Below are 27,921 nucleotides of genomic sequence, written 5' to 3' on the forward strand. Positions count from 1 at the left end.
TGTGCAAGGACACCCAGGTCCCTCTGCGCAGCAGCATGCTGCAATTTTTTACCATTTAAATAATAGTCCATTTTGCTGTTAATCCTATTGAAATGAATGACATTTACCAACATTGTACTCCATCTGCCAGACCCTCACCCACTCACTTCTCTTGGGCAGAGCAGGAACCATACCAAGCCATATACAACCGGAAAGAATGCTTTCAATGGTACATCTATAAAAGTTAGTGAGAATCATAGCCGACATTCCAAATTTCCTTAGTCCTCTGAGAAAGAGGCTTTGGTGCGCTTTCTTAACTATAGTTTACCACATCTTCTCTAGGGCAATTAGTGATGGTCAACAAGTGCTGATCCTGTCAGTGATACTCAGGTTATACCACAGATCAGTGAGATCATAAGTAAAGTAAAGTAAAGCAAACCAAGCACTAGGCTTTATTGCTAAAAGGATAGAATTGAAAGTAGGAAAATTATGTGAAACATTTTATTCAAAAGTTGGTTAAGCCATAATTAAAGTACTGCGAAGTTTTGGCCACTATTATGAAAAGGATATAGGGGATGCAGTGATTTATATTTACAAAGATTATTGCAGAAATGTATACATTTCAGGAAAGGATCAACAGACTGTTTCTCTTCAATCTTGAAAAAGAAGGCTGAGAGGTAACCTAATAAAGGTATTTAAACTTATGAAAGGTTTTCATAGAGTGGATACATAGAGAACGTTTCTAGTTGTGGAGAACAACAAAACTAGAGGTCAACAATGTAAGATTGTCACCAAGAAATCCAGTTGGAAATCAAAGCAAAGAGTGGAACTCAGTACCACGGGGAGTGTCTGAAGCAAGTAATTTTGGAAAGCTAGATGAATGTGAGGGAAAAGGGAATAAATAGATGTTTCAATAGTAGATTTAGATGAGAACAGATGGGTGATGGCTCAAGGGGACAGGCATGGAGTGATTGGGCGAATGACCTGCTTCTGTATCGGGTGTTTCTTAAAAAAAAGAAGCAAAATATATCTAATTAAAAAAATATAAAGGGCTAAAAATTTGTTGGTGCCAATGCATGATTACCCAATTCTGGACCAAGATGATGCTTATCTCCATGCTTGTCCTAAAACACAGATTCCATCTGGTGGATCTGCCTCCAAAAGCGTCTCAGGCAGTAGCCCTGCAAGAGGGCTCCCGGATACTCTGCAGTACTGGGAGACATTAGTTGAGAAGATGGAGAGTTATGTTGTTTACATTGAAGTCAGGAGGACTTTGAAATATGCACTCCAAAAGGAAAAGGAGGTAATTCCTAATTACCATGAAGGAATTAAGGGTTATGGTGAGCTGGCAAGTAAATAGAGCTGAGTGCACAAAATGATCAGCCATGATCTTATTGAATGGCCCAACAGGCTCAAGGGGCCAGATGGTCTGCTCCTGCTCTTAGATCTTGTGTTCTTATGTGAGGTCAATTTAAAGAATCTAGCTCCAAGAATCTGACTGTAATGCCACAAAACTTTCAGTGACTTTGACTGAGTGGTCAAGGTAGTGAATGTAAAGTTCCAAATGAAACTGGGAACCTTCTGAGACACCAATTTAAATTAGACGTTCTGCTAAGAGAGGTTCCAATTCTCTTAGCAGAATAATTACCCATGACAAGTTAGAAAGATCAATGCCACTTCTAATCCCTGGGTAACTATAGTACTGACAACATCCCCCACTCCCTTACTAAACTGCTCCAATTACCTTCCCCTCAATCCACCCCATCCACTCACCTTCTCCTTGACTTTTCAAAGTGGCTGGAAACTTTTTGGACCTACCTGTTTTATGGCAGCATTTGCTGTAGAAAGGGGCGTGCCTTCATCTCCCCTGCACTGAAGAGTCCCCAGAGCCAATAATGCACGTTTTATAGCAAGCCTAAGTCAGAATGTTGGGTGGGAAATGTGCTGACTTAAGGTAACAAGAAGGCTCAAAATGGCAGTCTGACTGTGATTATCATTTCTTGGAAATTCTGATCCATTATCCTGTTTTTATTTGAGATTTCCTGAATCTAATAATTAGTTGTATTACTGTTTAAGTAATGTTGATGGTTGTGACACAAACTCTTACTTAAAGTCTTTGAAATGGGTGCTTTTAGGATGTTTAAGGAGTCGTTTCCTTTGACGTAATCTCGGATTTTGTTCATAAGGATGAGAAATCAGAAAACGGGAACAAGACCACCCTGCCACCTGTGCTGACCACGGTGGCATAGTGGTTAGCACTATTGCCTCACAGCATCAGGGACCAAGGTTTGATTCCCAGCTTAGGCCACTGACTGTGTGGAGTTTGCACGTTCTCCCCTTGTCTGCGTGAGTTTCCTCTGGATGCTTTGGTTTCTTCCCACAGTCCAAAGATGTATGGGTTAAGTAGATTGGCCCTGCTAAATTGCCCCTTAGTGTCAGGGCTACTAGCTAGGGTAAATGCATGGGGTTATGGGGGTAGGACCTGGGTGGGATTGTGGTTGGTGCAGACTCGATGGACTGAATGGCCTCCTTCCACACTGGAGGGATTCTATAAAAAAAATTTAAAGGAAAGCAAAAGCAGATGAAAAATGGGACTTATTTCTTCTAATTGCTGGACAAGTAATTCTTTTGCAGGAAAGATTGTGTGCAGGTGACATTTTAAGTAAAAAATAAAGTTTATTTATTAGTCACAAGTAAGGCTTACATTAACATTGCAATGACGTTACTGTGACGTTACTAGTCGCCACAGTCTGCACTTGTTTGGGTCAATGCATCTAACCAGCATGTCTTTCAGAATGTGGGAGGAACCCAAAGGAAACCCACACACACATGGGGAGAATGTGCAAACTCACAGACAGTGACTTAAACTGGGAATTGAACCCGGGTCCGTGGTGCTGTGAAGCAGCAGTGCTACCATGCCACCCAAGTACAGGAAAATGACTCTGCAAAATATTTCATCTTTTAGGGTTTGCCACATGGAACATTTTTTGCCTCGGTAATTAACCTTTCCAATAAACGTATGATATGAAGATGCTCCACATGCTGTACCTACGTTTAATAGTCTATGGGTCTATTCCTACAGCTTCTCACATTGGGTCCTTGATCTTGTATAATTTAGGTGTTAACCTCACTTCTGAGTCAGAACTTTGTGGTTTTGAGCCTCACTAAAGATCTGAGAGTATAATCTAGGCTGATACGCCTGTCTTGTTTTGTGATGCTGTCTCTTATGAGATTGAAGAAGATCAAAGTAAGTTTTCCAGTATTCTTCAACCAGTAATATTAAAACAAATTATGTTGTTTTTGCATTACCATGTTTGTGGTACTGTTTGCACATTGCTTGCTGCCTTTCCCTGTAATACAGCAGTGACTAGCTTTGATATAGCAGACTGTGTTCTTTCTCCTCCACTGTAAAGTGACTTTCCCTTGAAAGGCAATCTTACAAAAGACAATGTCAGTTCAATGTATTCCTGTGTGAGTGCGCCAGTCGTCACCTGAGCACTGTTTCCTGTGTGAATCTAACTTCCATCAATAACAAATTGTTACATGAATGTATGTTTTTTATTATAATTAACATAATTACATGCAATCAGCCTTTTCTCCCCTCATTTTCTCACATACATACAAGAGCCTTTCTTTTAGCTATGGTTTCTCTTAGGTGCCACCTAAAGTCAAAATCATGGGAGATAGTGGGCTCCTTGTGATCTATAAAAACCTAATGGTAGTAAGATGGCCCTAATCTCATGGAGACTTGCTCCTGAGCAGCCTGATCTTGATTCCATGTGCCACTGATGTAGTGTTCTAAAGGGAATGGCTAGAGCCCTGGCATCTGCCACTTTCCTGAGAAATGACAGTGTCAGGCAATTGGGATTCTTGAGTAGACGGGTGCTTGTTATTTTTGCGTCATCATCATCTTCATAGACTACTAGGATAAATCTGCTTTTGGCTGATCCTGCTGTTCATTATCATCACCTTCCTTGTACTCTTTCCCCTTGCAGTTGTGGTACATCTATAGAAAAAGAGGATAACTGTGAATGGATGAGCATTACCCTGACAGGATAGAGAGGGAGTGATAGAAAATGTCTTTATGCTGCTTCACAGGGATGGCAGAGTGACTACTTGGCTATTCAACCACGAACTTTTGTACTGTTGGTAGATTGTGGACATAACCATCACCCTCCATAAGAACTAAGCGCTTTTGCAAAAATTTCATGGCCACCTCCTGAAGGGGCTTAGGAGGTTAATAGTAAAGATCTCCCCTCAACTGACCTGCCAGTGGTAGGCATGTAGACTAGTTTGTTCTGTAAGAGGATAATGTTAATGAGGGGAAGATTAGCAGTTCAATTTGTGCCTTGTTACATTGGAAAGCTAAAGTGAAAGAAAAGAGAAATTAGCCAATTAAAGTCATGGGAAAAAAATATTGATCTGTATATGTAAGTAGTTGCTGTTGAGTGAGCTGGGAAACAATACTGCAGAATGTTAAGCTAGAGGCTGGTCTGAACCAGAGTGTAGTATGAAGGATATTTATGGTAAGAGGACATAGTGTAGTATCCAGGCTGGATAAGGAAGATGAACAAGGCTGTCCACTATGTTATCATGCCAATCCAGGTGAGGTCATTGAACTTTTTCTTGGCACTTGTAGGAGTCAGAAATTATATTTCTGAGTGAACTTTTTGTAGATCCAGCATTCAGCTTCCCCCACATGGGCTCGTGAACCAGTGAACTTTTCTGTTCTTATTTTTGACTTGATGCCAAACCTTGTTGTCTGCTTGGTGCTCATGTTGTCGTAATTCTGGAACTATTGTGAGACTTAGAAGGAAGTCCTGAGTGTTAAATGAATGAGCCAAACACTGTTCCATATCTTTGCTCAAGTGTGTAGACTGAAGTGTCTCGTTAAATGCTCCCATGCACTTAAGCTGCTCATACCCATCCCATTTTGCATAGGATTTATACCAATTATTATTCCCTTCCAGCGGTTATGTATATAAGCTCACCCAGGTAAATCATGTGTAAGTGCCTCTCTGGCACACCAGCCAGCGGTGCAAATCTTTTCATTGGGTTAAAAGAAGTGTAACATTCTGCATGGAAATTTGGGGCCACTTTCTTGTTCCACACTTTTTTATATCCTGATTAAAAATAAAGGATGGGCACTGCCCACTCAGGCTTAAGCCTTTCAATGTTGAAAAAGAGACTGAAAGTGAAGTAATGAGAAAAGTAACTTGGGGGGTGATTCTCTGGGGCCACTAACCCCAGCTGGGATTCCCATTGGCCCCTTGAATTGGGCATGACGGTCAAATTGGGATTCTCACCATGCTGCAAACCCATTGCAAGTCTCCCAGCCAATTGTTCCAAAACAGTTTCTGGTTTAGAACAGACGAGAACTTGATTTAAATTCGTTTTAATACAATTAGTGGGCTGAAAGTTTGATTCAGTAGCGTCCTGCAATTCCTCCTCCTCCTCCTCCTCCTCCTCCTCCTCCTCCTCCTCCTCCCCCTCCCCCCGCCCCCCACACCCCCCAGTTGGGGACCAAGTACCGTGGACCACAAGGTTGGGGGGTGTCGGTAGGGCAAAGAAGTAATATTGTCTCCAGCTGCGCCTAGTTGCTCCTCTGCCACTGTTAGGTGCTAGGGAACGTGGGTGGGGGGAGCCCCGGTGGATCCTGAGGGTTGGGGGGCTCAGGCTGGCATATCCCTTCAAATCGAGCTGAACTTCTCTTTGAATCCCTGGCAAACGTGAAAGCTAATCTTGGGGATGGTGATTTCAGGTGCATTTCTGGTAAAAAAATCTTTATTATTGTCTGTGTACTGTAAAATTTTTGAAGTGATCTGGTCTCATAAAAATCCACGCTCCCTGAACACCTGGAAACGTTCAATTTGTAGCAGCATTCTATTCTACAGTAGGCATTGCCATTTGTTGATTTTAGAAGCCCGATGTGTTACCAGACCTGTATGAAGTGCTTTGAGTGAAAGGAGCTGTCAGTTTCACAGGGAACATCCTGTTGCTTTCTCTCCATAAGGCCCAGCTGTTCTGAAACCTCTTTAAAGTTCTTTGGAAGTTATTGGCTGAAGGAGGCCATTCAGCCTATCAGGTCTGCACTGATTCTCCAAAAGAGCATTTTACCCATGCCCACCCCTTACCCCACTCCCATAACCTCATGCATTTATCATGGCAAATCCACAAAACCTACACATCTTTGGACACTAAGAGGTAGTTTAGCATGGCCAATCCACCTAACCTGCATGTCTTTGGACTGTGGGAGGAAACCAGAGTACTCAGAGGAAACCCATGCAGTCATGGGGAGAGTCTGCAAACTCTACACAGTCAGTCATCCAAGGCTGAAATAGAACCCTGGCATTGTGAGGCAGCAGTGCTAGCCACTGTGCAGCCCAAAGCAAGATCCCCCTTTTTAGCCTAAATGAGCTGCCGGCTGCTTTGATGAACAGTTCCAGAGCAGATCAATCAGTTCATGCTCCATTAAGCATGAAGTGCTTCCTCATTAAGAATTGTTTATAATATTTCAATATAATCCATAGTCACTTTGGGGCATTAAGAGGAGGTGATGGGGTGCTACACCAGAATGCAAGTCTTTTTATGATCGTTTTCCTCATCATTTTCAGCATCTGAGTGAGATAGTGGGAAGCTGATCACTAGGAGATATGCAATGGCTGGTATTGGGCTAACTCTCTCATTGTGTATGGGGAGTGTTTATCTTTCAATAATTAGATGAGAGTGGAAGCTCATGAGACTTTATATGTGCAAGTCTAGAGATTTTATTGTATTGTATACAAGCTCAAAACCCTAGTGTGCAGTGCCACCCTGATGCTCCTGCATTAGGTACAATTTCAGAACTATATTTCACAGAAAGGTAGAACCATTGAGATGGGGTTGTCATGGGGAAAACTACAGGTTTGAATCAGTTATATTGCATGTCTTAAGTGGACATTGCATGCAGCATCTAATTAGTCTCGTGATTAACTGGATTTTTTTTGGGGGGGGGCAGCTAAGTTACAGGCTTCAATGAATTTTTTCCAGGTTCTTGTTGTGGTAGAGACTGTCAGAGGTAAATCCACAGTTGTAACTCAAAAATACTGGTCTCATAAAAGGTCTTACATGAAATATTTCCTGCATTAATGAGTCTGGGTTACTCTTCATTCAATCATCCTGAGGGAAGGAAAAGTAGGAAGTGTTCTTGATTGTCAGCTGAACAGCTGATGTGTTTAGCCTGGTGTGATTCACATTGAGACTTTTTAAAGTCAATAAATCCTATCTTACTAGCACTGTCAGTGCCAGCGGGAAATGCACCAAATTTCCCATTGGCGGCAGCATTTGAATTTCACTCAGGAGAATCGTAGCCTTAAGAGCGTAAGAACATAAGAAATAGGAGCAGGAGTAGGCCATCTAGCCCTTCGAGCCTGCCATGTCATTCAATAAGATCATGGCTGATCTGAAGTGGATCAGTTCCACTTTCCTGCTTTCTCCCCATAACCCTTAATTCCCCTGTCTATCAGAAACCTATCTACCCTTGACTTAAATATATTTAGCGAGGTAGCCTCTACCACTTGAAAGGGCAGAGAATTCCAGAGATTCACCGCCCTTTGAGTGAAGAGGTTCCTCCTCAACTCTGATCTAAACTGCTCCCCCCCACCCCCCCTGCATCTTGAGGCTGTGTCCTCCAGTCCTGCTATCCTTTCTAAGCGGGAAGAATCTCTCTACCTCTACCCTAACCATCCCCTTCATTATCTTATACGTCTCTATAAGATCTCCCCTCATCCTTCTAAACTCCAACAAGTACAGGCCCAGTCTATTTATTCTCTCTTCATAGGCTGACCCCCTCATCTCTGGTATCAGCCTAGTGAACCTCCTCTGCACTCCCTCCAAGGCCAATATATCCTTCCGCAAGTGCGCCGACCAAAACAGCACACAGTACTCCAGCTGCAGCCTCACCAGTACCCTGTACAGTTGCAACAAGACCTCTCTACTTTTATATTCTATCCCCCTCGCTATAAAGGCCAACATTCCATTCACCTTCTTGATCACCTGCTGCACCTGCAGACTGGGTTTTTGCGACTCGTGCACAAGGACCCCCAGGTCCCTCTGCACTGTAGTATGCTGCAGCTTTTTGCCTCTTAAATAATAATCCCTCCTACTGTTATTTCTGCCAAAGTGGATAACCTCACACTTGCTAACATTATGCTCCATCTGCCAGGTCCTCGCCCACTCGCTCAACCTATCCAGATCTCTCTGCAGACTTTCCACACCCTCCACGCAATTGGCCTTTCCACTCATCTTCATGTCATCAGCAAATTTCGTCGCCCTACACTCAGCCCCCTCCTCCAGATCATCTGTATAAATGGTAAATAGTTGAGGCCCCAGCACCGATCCCTGCGGCACTCCACTAGTCACCAACCGCCAACCAGAATAGCACCCATTGCTACCAGCCTTGATGTTTTTAAAATCATTATAGGATATGGGTCAGAAAGGTTTGTTCAACAGAAGCAAGAAGCAATCTGAGGGACATAATTACATTAAAAAAGTATACAGAAATCAGTCTTCGCAATTAACAGATGATTTATGAAACAGGCTGACCAAGTGCATAAAGACTATAAAACCACTAAAAAGAAACCAATAACTCACTCGGAGAATAGAGCGTATGCACGAGCAGCAGTGAGCTAGGCAAAATTAAAAAAGGGCTGTGTTGCATAAATTATTTTCCTATAGCTATTTTATTGTTTGAGTTTGGAATTGCTAAATTAAATAATCAGAGAAATGAGGGTTTAGTTGTTCAGCTAAAATAACGAGTGGCCTGAGTGAAAAATATTCAGATCTGATCACTTGTTCTCAGAAATATTATCTCATTTTGTATGTTATTTTAAACCTAATCTACAAAAAACAATATTCAAATTTCATAATACAAGTAATCAATATTATTTGTGCTTAGCTAATGAATTCAATACTCAAATAGTTAAATGAAAGAGCACAAAACTGAAATGTTTTAGGAAGGAAATGCAGAATGTAAAGTAATACTTCCTTTGTTTTTGAATGCCAGAAGGCAGTATCAGAAGATCAAAGGAGCGCTTGAGATTAAACCAATAGTAGCATTATTAACCAAGATAAGTGGTGTAATTGAAAATCTTTATAATGACGGATGGGCTTCGGTGGTAAAGTGAAAAAGCTAATGCATAAATTGGATAAGAAACCTTTGAAAAAGGCATTTATCAATTAGAATATAGGAATGAAAAAATGTCACCCAGCTCTTCCAACTTGTTCCAACATCAAGTCCTTTGTTGAGAACTAATCTGACCACACGTTATCATTTTGCTACCCAAAACTGCGTGCCTCCACTTCAAATTAGTCAGAAGCTGAAAGTCATGCATTAAACAGATTTTTTTTTCCATTCATTATGTGAACGTAAGTTTGCTGATCCAACCAGAATTTGTTGCCCGTCCCTAGTTTGAATCACAGAGACCGTCAGTACAGAAGGAGGCATTTGACCTACCATGCCTGTGCTGCTCCTTTGAAAGAAGTATTCTATTTAGTCCCACGTCCCAACTTTAACCTGCAGAAATATGCACTGTTATGGGGATAATGTCCAATTGCCATTTGAAAATTCCTATGTAATCTGATCCTACCATTCTTTCAAGAAATGTGTTCCATAACCTCAGTATGGAGAAATTTCTACTCCTTTTCCCTTTTAGTTCCTTCACTAATTTTCTTAAATCTATGATCTCTAGTTACAGACCTATGTATTAAAAAATGATTCTTTTTCCCCTTTTGGTTCTTCTGAAACACAACTTAATTTTGAATACCCGTGATTAGATGGAGAACGGTCCTTAGAGCAATGAAGGTTAAGGGGAGAGCTCACAGTTAGCATGGGTAAGGTGTTGTACTGCCCTGTTAAACCACTTTGGTATCCATAGGGTGAAGGTATCCTCACAATGCCATCAGGTCGGAAATTATAGGATTTTGGTTCAGTGATCATGAAAAGATGGTGATATATATCCAAGTCAGGTACAACTTGGAAGAGATTTTGGAGGTAATGTTGTTCTCATCCACCTGCTACCCTTATTGTGAACAGTCCCTTGTAAAATTAAGATAAAAACTATGTTTTCAGTACATATATTCTGACTGTTTAAGTTTCATACCCAAGCTCCTGTACTGCATTAAAGAAGTAACAGCAAGGTGTAGAAAATTTCAGCAAGAACAGAAAATGTCAAATTCAAAACGTATGTAGTTATCTAATTAATCTTTCTACTGTCTGAATGACTTCATTACCGTTTTTACTCTGTGACCTCAGCTCCTTTTGAAAAGTCTGGGGAGTCAATTGAAGTTCTTTGCAGAAGCTATCATTCTGCAACTGAAGAGCTAGCATTTACATCTATGCCTTACGATTCTCAAAGGTCTGAGTGTGCACTGTGGCGAATTCAAATCATTGCAAAAGAAGCTGCAACAGAAACCTTTTTTGATCTAAGTTATGACAGGAAACAAGTTACTTGTATCCACCTTTACTGAAGAGGAAGTGGGAGGGATTTAGTAAGCAGCAAGTAAGATGAAAAATGACAACTTAATTTGAGCTGACACATCATATGAACACAATAGGCTGATGGGCTTCTGTAGTACAACATTTTTGGTTCTATAACTAGGAATTTACTTCAAAATACACCCCAACTGCAAATGTAACTTCACCCGAAATGGAGAGGCAGCCCAGTTTACCCAAAATGTATGCTGCTTTTCCTGCAAAGTTATGGGGGTGATCAAGAGGGCCATAATTTGTCAAAATAACAATTGGGTATTGGTACTTATTACTATTTCTACAGAAATGTCACAGCATCTTCAATGGAAAGGAAGATGCCATTCGAAAGGTTTTGCAAAATTATCATCTGTCTGGATCCTTATTGAAAAGCATTGCTGTATTTTCATAGTTAGACTTTTCATAAAAAGTTAAGTCATGCCTGTTTCAATCTACATATCCTTTTAAGGTCAAGAAGTGTTGTTTACTGTCAAGTTTTCTGGCACAGAAATTTGGCTATTACAAAGCTGGAGTTTCATTCCCGCAGGTTATTAATTGTTGATGGAGATTTTAAAAATGTAAAATTTAAGTTTAAGAAATACTTTTCCATTGGCACTTTACAGTTTGCTAATTAAACGATCTAATCGTTTTAGCACACTCTTTATTCCAGTTTCTGTATCTGATGTGATATTTAGTTCTAATTTATAGTTCCTTCTCAGTCCTCATGTTACTAATTTCACAATTTTGATAAAGGAGATATGCAATTACTTGCTCGCTCAGGTCTTAGATGCCTGGTTTCCTTCACTGCAACACTATCAGCTTGCCTTTGCAGCAAATAGTGATTCAAAACATTAACACTAAGTGGGCAAGAGCAAGTCCAGCTATAGGTGAATGGAGTTCTTTGCCCTTCTGCAACAAACTATAACCCCAGTGTTTATTTATTTTTCTAATTAAGTGAGGTCATATATTTTAAAATCAATAAATATATAATTAAAGTTTAACCAGTTGTATCATGACTGTCCAGTTTAAGTAATTGTATGAAACTACAGAAACGCTTCTGAACTTCCATGTGATGTTTTGTATGGCATAAGTAAATTTGTGACAGTAAATTTGCTATAGTTAATGACTGCAGAAAATACCTGCTTTAGACTGATTAGCTAAGAGCTTTGTACTAACTAATGAATATTATTAAGGATCTAGTCTTCCTTTTCAGCAGTTTTGAAGCATGTCCTGTATACAGTACATGGCCAAAATTAGATAGTTTATCATGAATTGCTACAAATGGTATATGCAAAATAGATGCCACAATTCAAAAGCAAGTTTCAATTCAAAACCACTTTAAATTGTACATTCTTGTGGTTTATGGGAAGGCGTTTTTAATTATTTTAAAATTGTATGAGAAGATCAACCGCATTTCGTGTATCCTTTAGACATTGCCAACATATAATTGTGTACATCAAAATTATTGATTTATTGAAATGCCACAAGAGAGAATATTTTTATTTAGTATATGTAAATCTAGGGATGACACAAACTGACCATTGAGGAAACCTAAGACATTTAACTTTTTATCTCGTGCTGCTATGCAGCATTCTGGGGAGACTCTTTCTAAGGCATCCAGACAAAAGTTATAAAATTCATTAAGGTATATGAGAGTGACTTAAGATCAGTCTTAGTCACTCTTTGTGGGGGAATGTTTGGTCTTGTTAAGCACTCCTTTCTCTGCAGCTATTATTGCAATTATAGTGAACCTGAACAATCTTAATCCTGTGCTAACTTTATGAGCATGATTTGCTTACAAATCTGTGTTGCCTGCTTTCAAGTTTATGAAGTTTTATTAACGATGCACATTAAGAACTATTGATGTATAATCATTGCAACACAGAATTTGACTAAATGACTAATGTTGTACATTAGAAGTTCTAAATAGAGTAACAGAGGTGAAAACTCTCCAATTATTTAACAATAAATTGATGCTGTAGTGGGAGGAGTTTGAAGTCCATCAGAGTAATTCAAAATAAAGGTTCCCAAAATAACCAAATTACCAATCCCTGCTTGTATGTTCCATGACTCTCAGTATGGTATGCCTCAGGAGAACAAGATTGGATGATATGATTTCTGAAAAATCAAATGATTTGTCTCCAGCTGCCACAAAATTATTGCAATATATACCATGTTGTAGATTTCTCAGTAGCACTGTACTTTATTTATGGAGGTAAAACTTCCATTTGTCAAATAAAAATACTTAGATTTTTCCAAACTCTTAGTTTCTGTCATAATTATCATGATTATGTTTATAGGGATTTCACAATTGAAATGTAATGGGTTATTTAACTTTAGTCTGTCATGATATTACAACATTTTTAAATGACACCAAAGATTATTATTTTCCCATAATTATAGATCAGCAATTTAACATATTAGAAAGTTCTGGTATTTGTGATTTACTTTTCCTAGATTAAATTTGATTCAGATGCGTATTACAATCTTTAAACTATATATCCAAGCCAATTTTTTCCATTTCTATTGTGCTTTAAGTACATTTTGAGGATTCCCGGAGTTACTATTAAAACATGTGAAATGTTTTTCCAGGTTCTGTTTATGAAATGCATGGACACGAATGTTGCCTGGCCACAGGAGAAGTAATTAAAGTCATTGGATTCAAAATAGATAAAGTGAAAGTGGAGAGCTGTGATGGTATTAAAAACACCAAATTCAGAAATACAGTGGAACTACCACTGGACTATCCAGGTATTTTTGCATTTATATTATGCGTTGTCTAAGTTCACCCAAAACTCTGCAGTCTGTATCCTTACTCAAAGCAGCTAGCTCCCTTTCACCTAAAAGCACTGTACTTGCTGACCTACTTTGGTTGTGCAACACATAGATTTTGAAATTATTTTTTGTTTTCAATCCTTTTAAAGCCTCATCCTGTTCTATCTCTGTCACCTCATTCACCCATACAACGTTCTGAAATACCTGCAGTCCTTCAATTCTGGTCTCCTGCAAGACCCCAGTTTCAATCACTCTGCTATTGGCAACCTCTTTCTTCCTTTAGAGGAGGTATTGTCACTGTACTAGTGATCCAGAGACCCAGGGTAATGATCTGGGTAGCCCGGTTCGAATCCCACCGTGGCAGATGGTGAAATTTGAATTTGATAATCTGGAATTAAAAGTCTAATGATGATTATTAAATGATTGTTGTAAATGCCCATCTGGTTCGCTAATTTATTTTGACTGATTCTTGAATTCCTCTGAAATGGCCTTGCAAGCCACTCAGTTTAATTAGTGATGGGCAATGAATGCTGGCCCAGCCAGTGACACCTACATCCTGTGATTGAATAAAACAAATGCTTTTGACTAAAGCATCAAATTTATTTTTTTTACACTGTAAACATGCAATATAAACTAAGTTAATTGTTGTGTTGAGAAATGCATGCCCTACACTAAGTAGATTTGGTGCAGTTTGCACATATATATGAGCAAGTGCGTCCCATCTTGAAGAATTAAATTCCATATAAGCTATTACATTCCCAATTGATTGTTTCTAGCCAACATAAGTAGGCAATTATAAAACATTTTGTAAAACCATTTCCTCACTAATATTTTCAGAGTGGTAAGATGTAGTTAGTTGAGTGAAGTGTAGCCTGTATAGCAAAAGCTGAATTCAATTGTACGAACTTTGTAACCAGAAGCACAGATTACAGAAGCATAGAAGTAATATTAAAGACTGAAGTTGGAGAACTATGCGAAGTTTTGGGCATGCAATTGTATTTCAGCATAACCTGATTAGTGTCACAATTGTTATATATAACGTCTCAGTGTTTTTTGGCAGTAATCTAATTGGCGATGGAGGTATCGAAATAAATATGAGAAAAGAACTTGAATTCTGTGCCTGACAACAGGTCAGACCCACAGTGCCACAATCTCCATAAGGAGTAGGGCAAGGAAACCGATCCTGCAAGGAAACAGTGATCCACACTGAGTGTCCAGCCAACTGGCCCCCCCCAAGGAGTCTGAGTACCTGTAGCAACATACAATTTTACACACACTTTGTAGCCTGAAGCTGAGGATAATGATAGTAGAGGTTCCCAGGTTCTTTTTGTCACGTGGCTGGCCAAGAATCTCTTCCACTCTTGCAACCTGCTTTGGCATACGTTGGAAGGATTTACAAGTTGATACTCAACCTGTTTATCCATGCTTGCAAGCACTTTCCTCGACCATCATGTTCCAGAGTGGGACTTGAAACCAGAGTTTCTGGCCCAAAGGCAGAGAGACTGACTATTATGCTGCAACACCTAGAAAACAACTAAAATAAATTTAAAATGGAGACATTCTAATATTTTATTTGATCGTTTAAATTTTGTTTTAAATTTTAATTGCTGGTTATGTTGATCTGAACTGGGGCTAGGTGGGAATTTCAGTAAATTTGTACCAGTACAGTCCTTGTGTGTTTGCTACAACATCCGATGCATTTAAAGGATGACTAAGTTATGCCAAGACTTTAAATGTTAAAAATTGAGAAATCATTTCATATATAATGGTTTTGGATAGGGAAGGATAACGATTAATATTTAACTTAAATTGATTCTTTCATTAGGTTTTTTCAAAGTTCTTGCTGATCCATGCCCCTATACCAGTATTAGAGATATTACAAAGTCTATAAAATTTGGGCATCACCGTTTGGGTCATCCACACTTTTGGAGCAATATGGATATTCAGGTGAATGACATCTTCATAAAAGAAGGGGAACGTATAGTGCTAAACTCTCTGGTTGAAGTGGATGGAGAGCAGTATATGAACTGTACAGTTATCAGAGAAAGTCAAAATGAAACAGTAAGGCTTCCATTAACGTATGAAGGTACGTTTTATGAATGTGAAGATGACCAGTTTTATACGCTGATGGAGATTATGGAGTGGAAGATCCCTAAACGGAGAAGGCGTGTTGTGAAGCTCGCAAAAACATTAGCTGCTTGGGAACCCAATCTTTTGAATGAGTATCTTCAAAGTGACCTGAGCCTGGTGCCTGTGTATGAAATACAAGCAGTGATGAATCGTAAGAAATTTCTTTTTCCATTGCTTACTTTCTTAAGCAAAACTAATGTTGAGATTTTCTGCCTTTGCAATTGCCCGCCCTTGATTTTCTGTCCAGTATACTGAATGGGTGGAAAGCTGTGGATCAGCGAATAACAAAGAGGAAAATCCAGCCAATTTGTTAGTGGTTTATCATGGTTGTTCTGTTACAAAATGATAAATGGACACTTACTGCAGCATGGAACAACTGTACAGTAGAAGTGAGCATGAAAGCAAATCCTGCTCTTGCAAAACCTAAGAATCTATAAATCTAAAAATGTTAGATGAAATAAATTAGGTAGAGACTGTATGGTTTTATTTTTGAGTTAATACAAATAAATTTCTAGTCCAGGGAGCATTAAAAATTTGCACAATTGCTGAAGTGCTTTGCTGAGAACATTTTTTTTATATGTATGTTGGGTTGTCTCACAATAGCAACTTTCTTTTATCTTGTATAAGCAACATCATAATAAAGAGGGTGCACACCTCAATCCAGCCCGTAATTTTAATCTTGATTTATCCATACTTGCTCTCAGACAAATATACAGTTTATGAACTGCATGATTTTGGGTCTTCAGTAAACCTAATTACTGGTTTACTTGCGAGTAGGATAACTTTTTCTCCTCTGCATTCCTAGCACAAAATATTGTCCACTAGAAAAGGAAGCTCAGGGATGTGCTGACATACTTGCCACACTCTTTCATCTGTTTGAACTATGGGGATATGACCCTAAATTCTCATTTGCATTCCTGTACCCTACTGTGCTTACTCAGTGCTGCAGAGATCAGAAAATGCGCCCGTAGTCAGTATATAAAGATGTGTAGAAAAGTGTAGAAATACTTTTTCAGTATCTCTCCCTTTAGGGGCAATTGGAAAACAGAATAATTGCAAGATTTAACTGTAGCTGAAATGTAATACTATAATTAAACAAAGCAATTGCAGATTTTCCCTTTTTATGCCTGACCCATATTAAGATACTTCATTTCCCACTAGTGTCAGGATACTACCACACCATTTTTGCTCAGTAGGCAGACACAAAATCACCTCCGATGTTTCTTGAGCTGCACATTTTGTCACTTAGTGACCTCAAATGGAGAAAAATTGCAGCTGGACAAAGTGCAACAATGTAACCTTTTAATAATATATTAGAGTATTAGTGTTATGATATAGTGGTGAACAGATTTAATTCCCCTCTGTAGTATCGTTTCTCTGAAGTGCTGTTAGGTGCTTCGGAAAGTTAGGAAGGAAATTCATATGGAAAACTATGCTGATGTTGTGTATATCTCCTAGTATCTGCAACAGTTGCTTATTTAGCTTCTGGTGCATAATTCAAAGGAAGAATTATTGGGAAGGATGACAAATGTAGCACTTCTTGATTCCAAACTCTGTAAAAGTAATTCTGTGTACACTTAATGAAAAAAACAATTAATTTTTTCTCTCATTTATTTTCCTCAGTACGAAAAGATATTGTACACATACCATCCAACCTTGATGTAGAGGTTGTAGATGTAACAGAGGTTAGCGACATTAACACCTTTGTACAGCCTTTGTCGTTAATTGATCTTTTCAAAAAACCGGATGAAGATTTCCCTCTGTTGGCTGAAATAATTGAGTACCCTGACCAGCAGCATACTTACAGTCCTCTGAAAGCAGGAAAGGTTATTGTTGTTCATGAGAAGCACTTTGCCAAAACAACAATTGTGTCTGAGAACAGAAGTGATTTAAATAAAAAACATTTTTTAATTCCTAAAAGCTACAAAGGACGTTTTAAAAGAAGGCCAAGAGAATTCCCAACAGTATACGACTTGGAGCTTGCCATAAGAAGCAATGAGCACTTGCATGTCATTGCAACAAAAGAGTTCAAATCCGATTATGAAGAGTTTTCATCTGTCTGTGTAGGAGACCAGTTTATTGTTCATCAATGCCAAAGTATGGAAATCAGCTGTGAAGGAGACAAACAGATAGTTGAAGCTCTGGCTTGTGAAAAAATTATGGGTAAAGACTATGAGAAAGTCCTCCTTCCAACATACATGGAAGGGAGCTTTGTGGAAGTCATTCATGATAAAAAGCAGTACAATATTTCTGATATTTGCAAAGATTTTAGCCTTCCCTTTAATGTTAAAGTAAGTGTGAGAGATTTGTCAATCGATGACAATTTAGCAGCCTTGCCTTCATTAAAAATTGAAGAAGAAATTGCTGATCCATGCTTGCTGATCAGTTTGCTGAACAGTCCATCAGAATGTTTCAACATTCCAGTTCAGAGAGTAAATATGTCCATCCAAGTAATGCAGGAAGCAGCAATAAATGTTCCATCTTCTACACCAAAAACCGTTATAGAAGAGATCAGCAAAGATTTGTACTACAGTCTGCGAAAATATGCAAAGTCCACTTTGCATCCTCCTCCCCGTCCTCCAAAGAAACCTCAATCACCTATAACATCAACAACATTGAGGCCATTTGCACCTCAACCTCGGAAATTGAATCCTCCCAAATCTCCAAAGGTAAGGCAATATCTCCTATCAAATGAGACACAATTATACTTTCATGTCAATTCAGTTTAATATAGAATTTTTGTTATACAAAGGAAAAAATAAAAATCCAGATGGCCAGAGGGAAGAACTGCATATTGCTGTGTCAGTGTCTGTCCATAGAAAGGAATTAAAAGAGACAGCTTGGCTGAGAAAGTCTGTTCACTGTGTAACTGAGCCATAGAAAGGTGCCAAGGACTGAGTCAGATGATCACAGCCAGAGATTAAGAGCATCATATTTAGACTGAGAGTCTCAAAGTCTTAGGAGAGCAAGAAATGTCAGTAATATTATTTCTGATTTCCACTCAAGGTACTTCAGGAAGTGTATCCTGCTGTGGGTGGACGTCCATCTCAAAGTTGCTAGCCAGTCAGCCAGCAATACTCCACTGCCAGGACAGGTAGCCAATGCTGGTACTGCAGTATAACCTGCACCAGAATTGAGCATGAAACTTGAGGGAAAAGCTGATTGAGATGGGTTAATTGAGGCCACATAAGGACACTCTGTCCCGGGGGGGTCCAAATCAAAGGACAGAGGGGGAGTGGAGTCTTACTCAGGGTTCCCCCATTCATAAGAACATAAGAAATAGGAGCAGGAGTAGGCCATCTAGCCCTTCGAGCCTGCCCCGCCATTCAATAAGATCATGGCTGATCTGTTGTGGCTCAGTTCCACTTTCCCGCCCTCTCCCCATAACCCTTAATCCCCTCTCTTATCAAGAACCCATCAACCCGCTTCTTAAAAATATTTAGCGAGGCAGCCTCCACCACTTCAACGGGCAGAGAATTCCAGAGATTCACCACCCTTTGAGTGAAGAAGTTCCTCCTCAACTCCGTTCTAAACCGCCTCCCCTTTATCTTGAGGCTGTGCCCCCTAGTCCTACTGTCTTTTTTGAGCGGGAAGAGTCTCTCCACCTCTATCCTATCCATCCCATTCATCATCTTATACGTCTCAATGAGATCTCCCCTCATTCTTCTAAACTCTAACGAGTACAAGCCTAGTTTATTCAGCCTCTCCTCATAGCTCAATCCCCTCAACTCCGGTATCAGCCTAGTAAACCTCCTCTGCACTCCCTCCAGGGCCAAAATATCCTTGCGCAGGTGCGGCGCCCAAAACTGCACACAGTACTCCAGCTGCGGCCTCACCAATGCCCTATACAGCTGCAGCAAGACCTCCCTACTTTTATATTCAATCCCCCTCGCTATGAAGGCCAGCATCCCATTTGCCTTCCTGACCACCTGCTGCACCTGCAAGCTGGGTTTTTGCGACTCATGCACAAGGACCCCGAGGTCCCTCTGCACCGTCGCCTGCTGCAGTTTTTGCTGGATGCCTTCTTTGTCACACGATGAGCTATAGTGGTTAGCACTGTTGCCTCACAGACAGCTCTAGGGACATGGGTTGGGTGACTGTGTGTAGTTTGCATATTCTCCTCGTGTCCATGTGGATTTCCTCGGTGTACTCCAATTTTCTACTACAGCTTAAAGGTGTGCAGGTTAACTGGATTTACCATGCTGTATTGCCTCTTTATGTCCCAAGATATGTAAATTAGATGGATTAGCCATAGCAAATGCATGGGGATGTAGGGATAGGGCCGGGGAGAGTGCCTGGTTTAGGTACTCTATCAGAGACTGTGTGCAATTTTGATGGGCTAAATGGTCTCTTCTGCACTTTAGGGATCCTATGAACCTATAATATGTGATTTTGACTTCTGCTTTAAATCAAACCTCAGAATTTCAACTATTCATATAACCTCAGCAATTTGTTCAATTCATGCTGATTTGTGGCTAGTTTTATATTCTGATTACATCCTCACAGAGGAATTAAGTTGTATTTCACACAACTGTCATCTTCAGTGGTTTCAGTATCACATGCTGAGAATTTTAAAACTTGATAGAGTTATGAGCCCTGTTTATTAAAAGGTGCACACTGCAAAGGTAATTTGTGTTGGGGTCGTGGGTAGATTTGTAAATGAACGTGGGGATTTTTTAAATTGGTGTTTTTAAGAATAGAGAGCTTAATGAAGTTTACTGAGGACAGGAATAATGGACAAGTTGACCTTGTCTTGGGTGGGAGTCGCAGAAATGCAACAGTGTGTCAAGGAGAGCATTGAAGAAGTGCTTGTAACCAAAACATGGGTGGGAGGGTGATCTTGAGCCCATGCTCACCATTCCTGGGAATGGCAGCAAGGGCTCAAGATTTGGCAAAACCTGGAAAATGCAAATCTCACCACCGAGCTAATGATTGATTGCCTATTTTTGCTATCCCATGCTGGTGACATTTATAGGCGTGAACCTGATTACAATACATTTAAATACTTTTGAATGTCATTAAACAACCCCCCTTGCCAGATGATTCCCTCATATATTCAAATTTCACCAACGTAACATGTTGGCGAGGTTTACAACAGGTTCATCCAGATGTTAACTTGTGGCCTGGGGTGATTTCCCCCAGTAGTAAAAGTGAGTATAGCCACTGGGGGAGAGGGATATGGCCAGGCAGTGCCCTAGCACTGGTCAACACCATGCCATCATTGATTCTTTGGCTGGGGATTGTGGGGGAAGAGGTCCGATGCCAGTGATGTTCATAGAATCCCTGCAATGCAGAAGGGGGCTGTTCGGCCCATTGAGTCTGCACTATCCACAATCCCACCCAGATCCTATTCCTGTAACCCCACGTTTACTCTTCTAATCACCCTGACACTAGGGTCAATTTAGCCTGGTCAACCAACCTAACCCGCACATCTTCGGATTGTGGAAGGAAACCGACACAGACATGGAAAGAATGTACAAACTCCACACACAGTGACCCAAGGCCAAAATTGAATCCAGGTCCCTGGCGCTGTGAGGCAGCAGTGCTAACCACTGTGATACTGTGCTGTCCGTGGGCAAGATGCTGATAATGATAATGAGGGCGGATGATGGAGAATGCTGACTCTGATTTGCCTGGAGCAGATGTAGGGCAAGACGTGCCAGCTCTGATCAAGGTGCCCTTTAAAAATGATATTTAGGCTCCACCCCGCCCTTTTTTTTGACAAATTGAAACACTTTTTTTAAAAGTCCTGTAAAAATCTGCCTGTTTCTCGAGGTGGAAACCATACCAGTTTTCAGTCAGATTCTGACACTATCAACTTTTGACAAGGTTTTCAGTTAACTGCTTATATTATGTTATTAATACATATTGGAAAAATGTTGTTGTGCTGATTCACTGATTTTTTTTTAAATTAGAATTCACCAACAGAAATGCCAAGAAACAAACCAAACTCTCAGGAACACATCCAAGACGTAACTGAAAAAACAGAAAATGTTCTTCATTGTGTTACAATTACAGAGCATGTGAAAGGAAGACCTGACCACAGTGCACTAGAAACAGGCGTGGCACTGCTTAAAGGTTTGTTATGTGAGATACCTTACCAGTGACAAATTATAATTGTACTTTCAGAAATTAGGGGCAGGATTTTCTGACTGCGTGCTTGCCCAAGACCAGACAATCCTGCCCGAGGTCAACGGATCTTTGCATGGTCCACTACACCACCATCACCACCACCGCCCCTCCCCCCCCCCCCCCCCGCCCCCCAACCCCCACCTCCCCCGAATGACATTGTCACCTTCGCATGGTTGTGTTACCATGTTGTATGGTTTGCTGTTTGTTCTCTAGCAGCAGGTGCTATGCCACACATTAGTAAAGTTTTATAGATCACTGCTTCACAGACAGTATAACGTATCCCACTTTTGGACAGAGAGTCATATGCAGATGGGGAGTGATGGGATAAAATTGCCTTTATATTGGTCTCCTTTGAACTTGGATTCATGGAAAATTCACAGATGCCTAAAAAAAATTATGAATTTAGTATTGGACCTAATTTAGAACTAAATGCTTTGTTAAGGTGGTGGCGTGGGCTCGTTGGGCCGAAGGGCCTGTTTCTCGTGCTGGTTGTTCTTTGTTCTTTAAACCAATATAGAAATAACCAGAAATGCTGGAAAGACTTAGCATGGTGGCCAGTATCTGTGGAGGCCGAAACAAGGTTTACATTTTGAGTTCTGATGAAAGGTCACAAACTTCAAACACTAACTGTATTTGTGTCTCTGTGTATTTTCCCAGACCTGCTGAGTATTTGACACGTTTTCTGTTTTATTTCAGATTTCCAGCATCCACAATGTTTTGCTTCTGTAGAACAGGCCAGTAGAGCACCATTGGACAAGATGAGCACAATTGTTCAGTTGAGCCTGTTATTTGCATGTGCATCAATTAACTGTCTAACTATTGTGATAAACAGCTGTACCTATATTTTGTACAGATATCTGTATTAAGCATTGGACTTATATTTATTAGTCCTTGAGCAAATTGACCAAAAGTCAGTACAGATTTTCAGTGCTTACATTTCTGTTTTTACAAATCCATGTGTTGAAGGTACTGGATTGAGTGTTTGATTACAATCAAATAACCTGCAATTAATTATGAGGAAGTTTGTGTGGTGGGCACTAAAATGATGAATGATATGTTAAAACAACTAAATATGAATTGAGACTTGGCATGATATAATTTGAAAATTGTGGATGCTCATTTTTTTTTGCAAACTTGCACAGTTGAAACATGTGCATGGAATCCCTACAGTTAAGAAGGAGGTCCATCGAGTCCGCACCCAGGCCTTATCCCCGTAACCTCACGTATTTACCCCACTAATCCCTCTAACCAATACATCCCGGGACACTAAGGGTCAATTTAGCATGGCCAATCAACTGAATCCACACATTTTTGAAAATCTGTACTGACTTTTTGTCAATTTGCTCAAGGACTAATAAATATACGTCCAATGCTTAATATGGATATCTTTACAAAATATAGGTACAGCTGTTTATCACAATAGTTAGAGAGACAGCTAATTGATGTACATGCAAGTAACAGACTCAGCTGAACAATTGTGCTCATCTTGTCCAATGGTGCTCTACTGGCCTATTCTACAGAAGCAAAATATTGTGGATGCTGGAAATCTGAAATAAAATGGGGAGGGAACTGGAGAAGCCAGGGGAAACCCATGCAGACACGGGGAGAATCTGCAAACTCCACACAGGCAATGAGCCAAGCTGGGAATCGAACCCAGGTCACTGGAGCTGAGAAGCAGCAGTGCTAACCCTTGTGCCACCATGCCATCCCAGTGTTAAAGCTTATTTATTAATCACTAGTAAGGCTTACATTAACATTGCAATAGAATGACTGTGAAATTTCCCTAGTCACCACAGTCTACAACTGTTCAGTCAATGCAGCTGACCAGCATGTCTTTTAGAATGTGGGTGCAAACTCCACACAAACAATGACCCAAACCAGGAATGAAACTCGGGCCTCTGGTGCTGTAAGGCAGCAATGCTAACCATTGTGCTACTGGGCCACCGTATCCTAAGCTTCATTCTTGGAAAACTGTGTGCTTGAACTGTCTCTAAGCTATTGCCGTCCAGTTTTTATAAGCCCCAGAAGCAACCCAGCCATTTCTCAGTTGGTGGATCATTCCATTTCCACATCAACTAGTTTTTACTTCTGGCATCCATCAGCTCCCTGATCTGCTCTTTAGTTTCACTGATAGCCTACAGAGGTGCTACCCACCTCCTATAGTCTCTGTGTCCCATTCGAGAATAAATAGGGCAATGGTTGCAGAAACCAGTGACAGAACGTGAGGCAAATCCACAAAGGAAATTTGGCAGAGATAAGAGGAAAGTGAAAAGAAGAGGATGAGAGAAAATAAATAATGGGAACAGCGGAAAGAATTTTAAAAGGAGAGATAGAAAAGAACCTTATGCAAATATTCATTCATCTAATCAACCATGTATCCCCAGTCAGTCAAATCATATCTGATCTGACCTCAACACCATTTATCTATCTTTGATCCAGATTCTTTCATATCATTATCAAACAAAAATGAGGAATTAGAAGACAGCAAATTAGAAAAGGGGAGAAACAGAAACAGGCAAGAAAGAAAAATGAAGTGAGAGTAAACGAAACAGTGATTTTTTTTTCTCTCTGCAGATTTACCAGAGTACAGGAGACTTCAGAATTGTGACCCATCTTGAAAATGTTTGAGAATCAGTTATTCTCAATTGCCAAATGATAACTATATTAAAATAAATCATTCAGGCAATAACTCCATAATTATCAAATGGCAATCTTAGTATAATTTCCAAATCATTAATATACGATATTTTTTTTTGTTTAAGCAACCTTTGTTATATTGTCTTTGTAAATCACACCTTTAAACCCTTTTTTAGCTGCAGGCCTTGCGATGGATGTGGAAAACTTGAATTTGTCTGACATTCATGACTATGAATATATTGATGAAGATAAAATTGAAGATTTAAGAAAACAATTAAATAAAAATGACCATCAAAACAAGAAAAACTGCAAGAAAAAAAGGGGTGAGTGCTTGACTTTCTCACCTTCATCTTATTGCATGGTTTATGTTTGAAACAGAAATGTAATTCATGTCCAACTTCAAAATAAAGTGAGTTCAGCATTGAAAGAAATAGATGGGCTCAGAATTTGGTATCAGTTGTTGAGGCTAATGATGTTCACCAGCAACGGTTGCAGAAATAAGCAGAAGAATATGAGTTAAAGCCAAATAATAAGAACGCAGAAAAGGGGGAAGTGAAAATAATTAAAAAGGTAGTTGAGAGAAAATAAATAGAGATCAGAGAAAATAATTTTAAAAGGAGAGACAGAAACGAACATAATAGGTCATTCAGTTTATCAACCATGAATCCCCATTTCAGTCAAATCATGTCTGATGTCTTTAATATCATTTATCCACATTTGATCCATATTCATAGATATTATTTTCAAACAAAAATGGTGAGAAGATAAATGGAATGGGAGAGAAAGAGAAATCAATTCAAGTAAGAAAGAGAAGCAAAAGAGATATAAGGGTGAAAAACAGCACGCCTCCCTCTATTGAATAGTGTGAAGCTGCTGTACTTGTATGATAGGTACAAATTAAACTTTCATAATTTCAAGCACAAGTCCAATGTAATATCTTGAAAATTGTTGACTACTGCTAATCATCCTCTCCAGCACTGAAACTTGATTATTACAAATATGTGCCTCATTCCATCAGGTTCTATCTGTTGTTGGAGCCCTTAAAATTGTATAGTTGCATATCCAATTTATTCAGGACCCAGAATCTCTCACTGTTGTCATTATCAACTTGCCCCTTCAACAGCTTGTAGTACAAAATCAAGACTAACCACAGACATTGTTAGATATCCTCACATACAGAGTTATGGCCAAGTGGCTCAGCTTTTAATCTGATGGCTGTGATTTTGAATGCTGGAACACACTGGCACTCAAACTTACCCACTGAAGCAAGTTTCTCTCTCCTAACATCATTAGATTGAACTGTGTGGGTAATTATTCAAGTTAGGCAATCATGACGCATTGTAGGCAACATTTTTTTTGTGCTCAGTGTTGAAAAGCATCCTATTCTGTCTGCATTCAAGAGTTGAGATCATGCTGTGAAAAGTGCATAACAAGTACATTAATGGGTTCATTTAAGTCCACTTTATCAAAGGCATGTACCAACTGGGCACTTTTATAATGAATGTCACACAGCATGAGTTCAACCTTATGTGTCAATGTATTTTGTGAGAAAGGAGTGTGCAAGAACTTAACAAATAGTGATCATTGCAATTTGGAAATTAACCCAAACATGGAAATAATGGGGATAACTTGTTCTGGTACTTAATTCTGAACGCTAAAGTCCTGTCCTTTTGGAAAGGTAGGGAATGTGCAGTTGAGTTCTGTAACTAATAGAAAATCCTAGCAAAACTATGGACATTAGGTCCTGCTCAATTGAATGACTGGGCCTTACTACAAAAAAAAAGTTTCTGTCCCACCTGGCTGCCTGTCAAATTGGCAGATGAATTACTGAGTATTAAAACAACAACAGGAAACCATAGTTGGAGTTGGTCCTGGAAATCTGGTTGGGAAGAGAGCAGGAGATCGGGGCTTAGGGAAATGGGAGTTGTTAGGCTTGTAGAGTTTAGTCACAATAACTATAAGCAGAGGTAATGCAGGCTTGGGGAGCATAGGCGGGGTCTGTGTGATAAAGCATCCTTGATTGACAAAGGTAGGCCATACACTTCCTTTTGGTGCAGGGGAACTATGTGTATTCCTCCTGGCCCACAAGGAGTGCTGTAAAAGGCATTTAACTTCATGAGCCTGAATTCTGTATCCCTTTTCATTCCTGGATGTCCAAAGCCCATGAAACCCAGCCAGCAGCAGCTAATATAAGTTGCTCTGCGAGAGCCTTGTTTGAGTAAACCTTTCCAAGGCAAGGAAGCCTCACATTGTTCAAACCCGCTGCCGCAATAATGGAAACAGGCACATAGGCAGAGCATTGAAATGTGTTCCTTATCTTTGTGTTCAATTTCCCCTCCCTAACCACCACCTACTGCCTTGGTGGGGTGGGGTTGGTGGCAGAGGTAATGTTGTGGGCTGTGTTCCTTCTGCAGGAATTCTAAATTCTGTTCTGATTGCACAATAAAACCTTGATTTAAATCTATTATTGAAGTGTTTCCACCTCTCCAAGGCAGGAAATCTGCTTACGTGGCAGGTTAGTGAAATTTTACCCTACCATTTCCCCCGCGTTGTAATGGGGGTTGTTACTATCAAAGTCTGAGTATTTTCTGAATGGTTTAGTTTGGAGCTGTGTACAGTTTAAATGTCCATACTTAACGCCCTCTAGTGTGCAAAATATATATTAATTGCAAATAAAATTTCTCCAGCTTTTATGCATGAAACTGGTGAAAGGTTAGTGCCTCATCACAGTTGGGGCTTCGCCTTGATTTACAGTAATCAACATTGACGAAAATAACTGTTAAAATTAATAATTGCTTTATTGCATGATACCAAAAGGAGGCAGTCTGACAAACACAAGTTTATATTTCAGTGATTATCTTAGAATTCAGCCAAAAAGCCTTGCACAGTTGGTTTCAAAATAAGTAGTGATAAACAGATCACTGACTAGAATAAAAGGACCCTCCAGAAAATCTGAGGATATAGAAGCATGTCGGCTAGCCAGTCTGAATTTTTGTCTAATTTTCTGCTGCCCACCCCTTATCCAAAGCTGCTCCAGAGCTGGGGAAATTCAGCCCCAAAAGCTTGGGCTCTGAGGAATGAATATAGCTTTTAGTGAATAGATTAAGTGGTCCAGTCAGCAAATTTTTAAATTGAGCTGTGGATTCCACATTATACAGTTACTGTAACAATGAATGGAATTTTAATCTGCGAGGATTATTGCATTTAGGTCAGTTGTTTCAGACTGGGCCTCAGTCAGTCCGCTTCTGGCTGTAAAGAGTGAGAGATGGGGGACAAGGAACCCAGCAGGTGGTTTTGTCATTTAAACATTACAATGAGGCTATGTGCCTCACAATTAACTTTTCCTCCATGGTTAAACTTGGGTTTCCCAAGCCTCAGGAAACCATGCAGCTGAAGGGAAGTGAGAATTACTTAGTGGAAAAGGTGGAAATAATTGCAAAAGTGTACAATGTGGAATGTAAACTGTAGTCATTCTCTGTTCTTTGTTACCCAAAAATGTTGCAAAATGAGTAACCTGAGGTAAACTGCTTGTTGACCATGAGGAGCTGGGTTGCTCTCCACATGACCACATCTGCCTCCCCCTCACCCTACCACAAACCCAACTGCATACACCTAACGCTGTTTTTGATCTCTTCTGGTCACTACTGTCAAAACCCACGCAAGTGATTTTCCATGCCAATGTACTTAAAGGGCTGTTTTAGGTCCCCACGCACAAACTGAGCAGCAATGCATGAATGAGGCAGGTGTTGGGCCGCATGCTCTAT

General features: G+C 39.9%; 1 protein-coding gene across 1 annotated transcript in view; it reads left to right on the plus strand.

Moving 5' to 3' along the window:
- The window catches only part of themis (thymocyte selection associated), a 47,869-nt gene that overhangs the window by 18,063 nt on the left and 1,885 nt on the right, over positions 1-27,921 (plus strand). Inside the window, exons 2-6 of the mRNA XM_080193302.1 lie at positions 13,076-13,234; positions 15,084-15,539; positions 17,012-18,057; positions 21,304-21,466; positions 24,334-24,480. Coding sequence (XP_080049428.1) covers positions 13,076-13,234; positions 15,084-15,539; positions 17,012-18,057; positions 21,304-21,466; positions 24,334-24,480 — 1,971 coding nt within the window. The remainder of the gene's footprint in view (positions 1-13,075; positions 13,235-15,083; positions 15,540-17,011; positions 18,058-21,303; positions 21,467-24,333; positions 24,481-27,921) is intronic.

This window comes from Carcharhinus amblyrhynchos, chromosome 7 (assembly GCF_965287045.1).
Source record: "Carcharhinus amblyrhynchos chromosome 7, sCarAmb.v2.hapA, whole genome shotgun sequence".
NCBI lineage: Eukaryota > Metazoa > Chordata > Chondrichthyes > Carcharhiniformes > Carcharhinidae > Carcharhinus > Carcharhinus amblyrhynchos.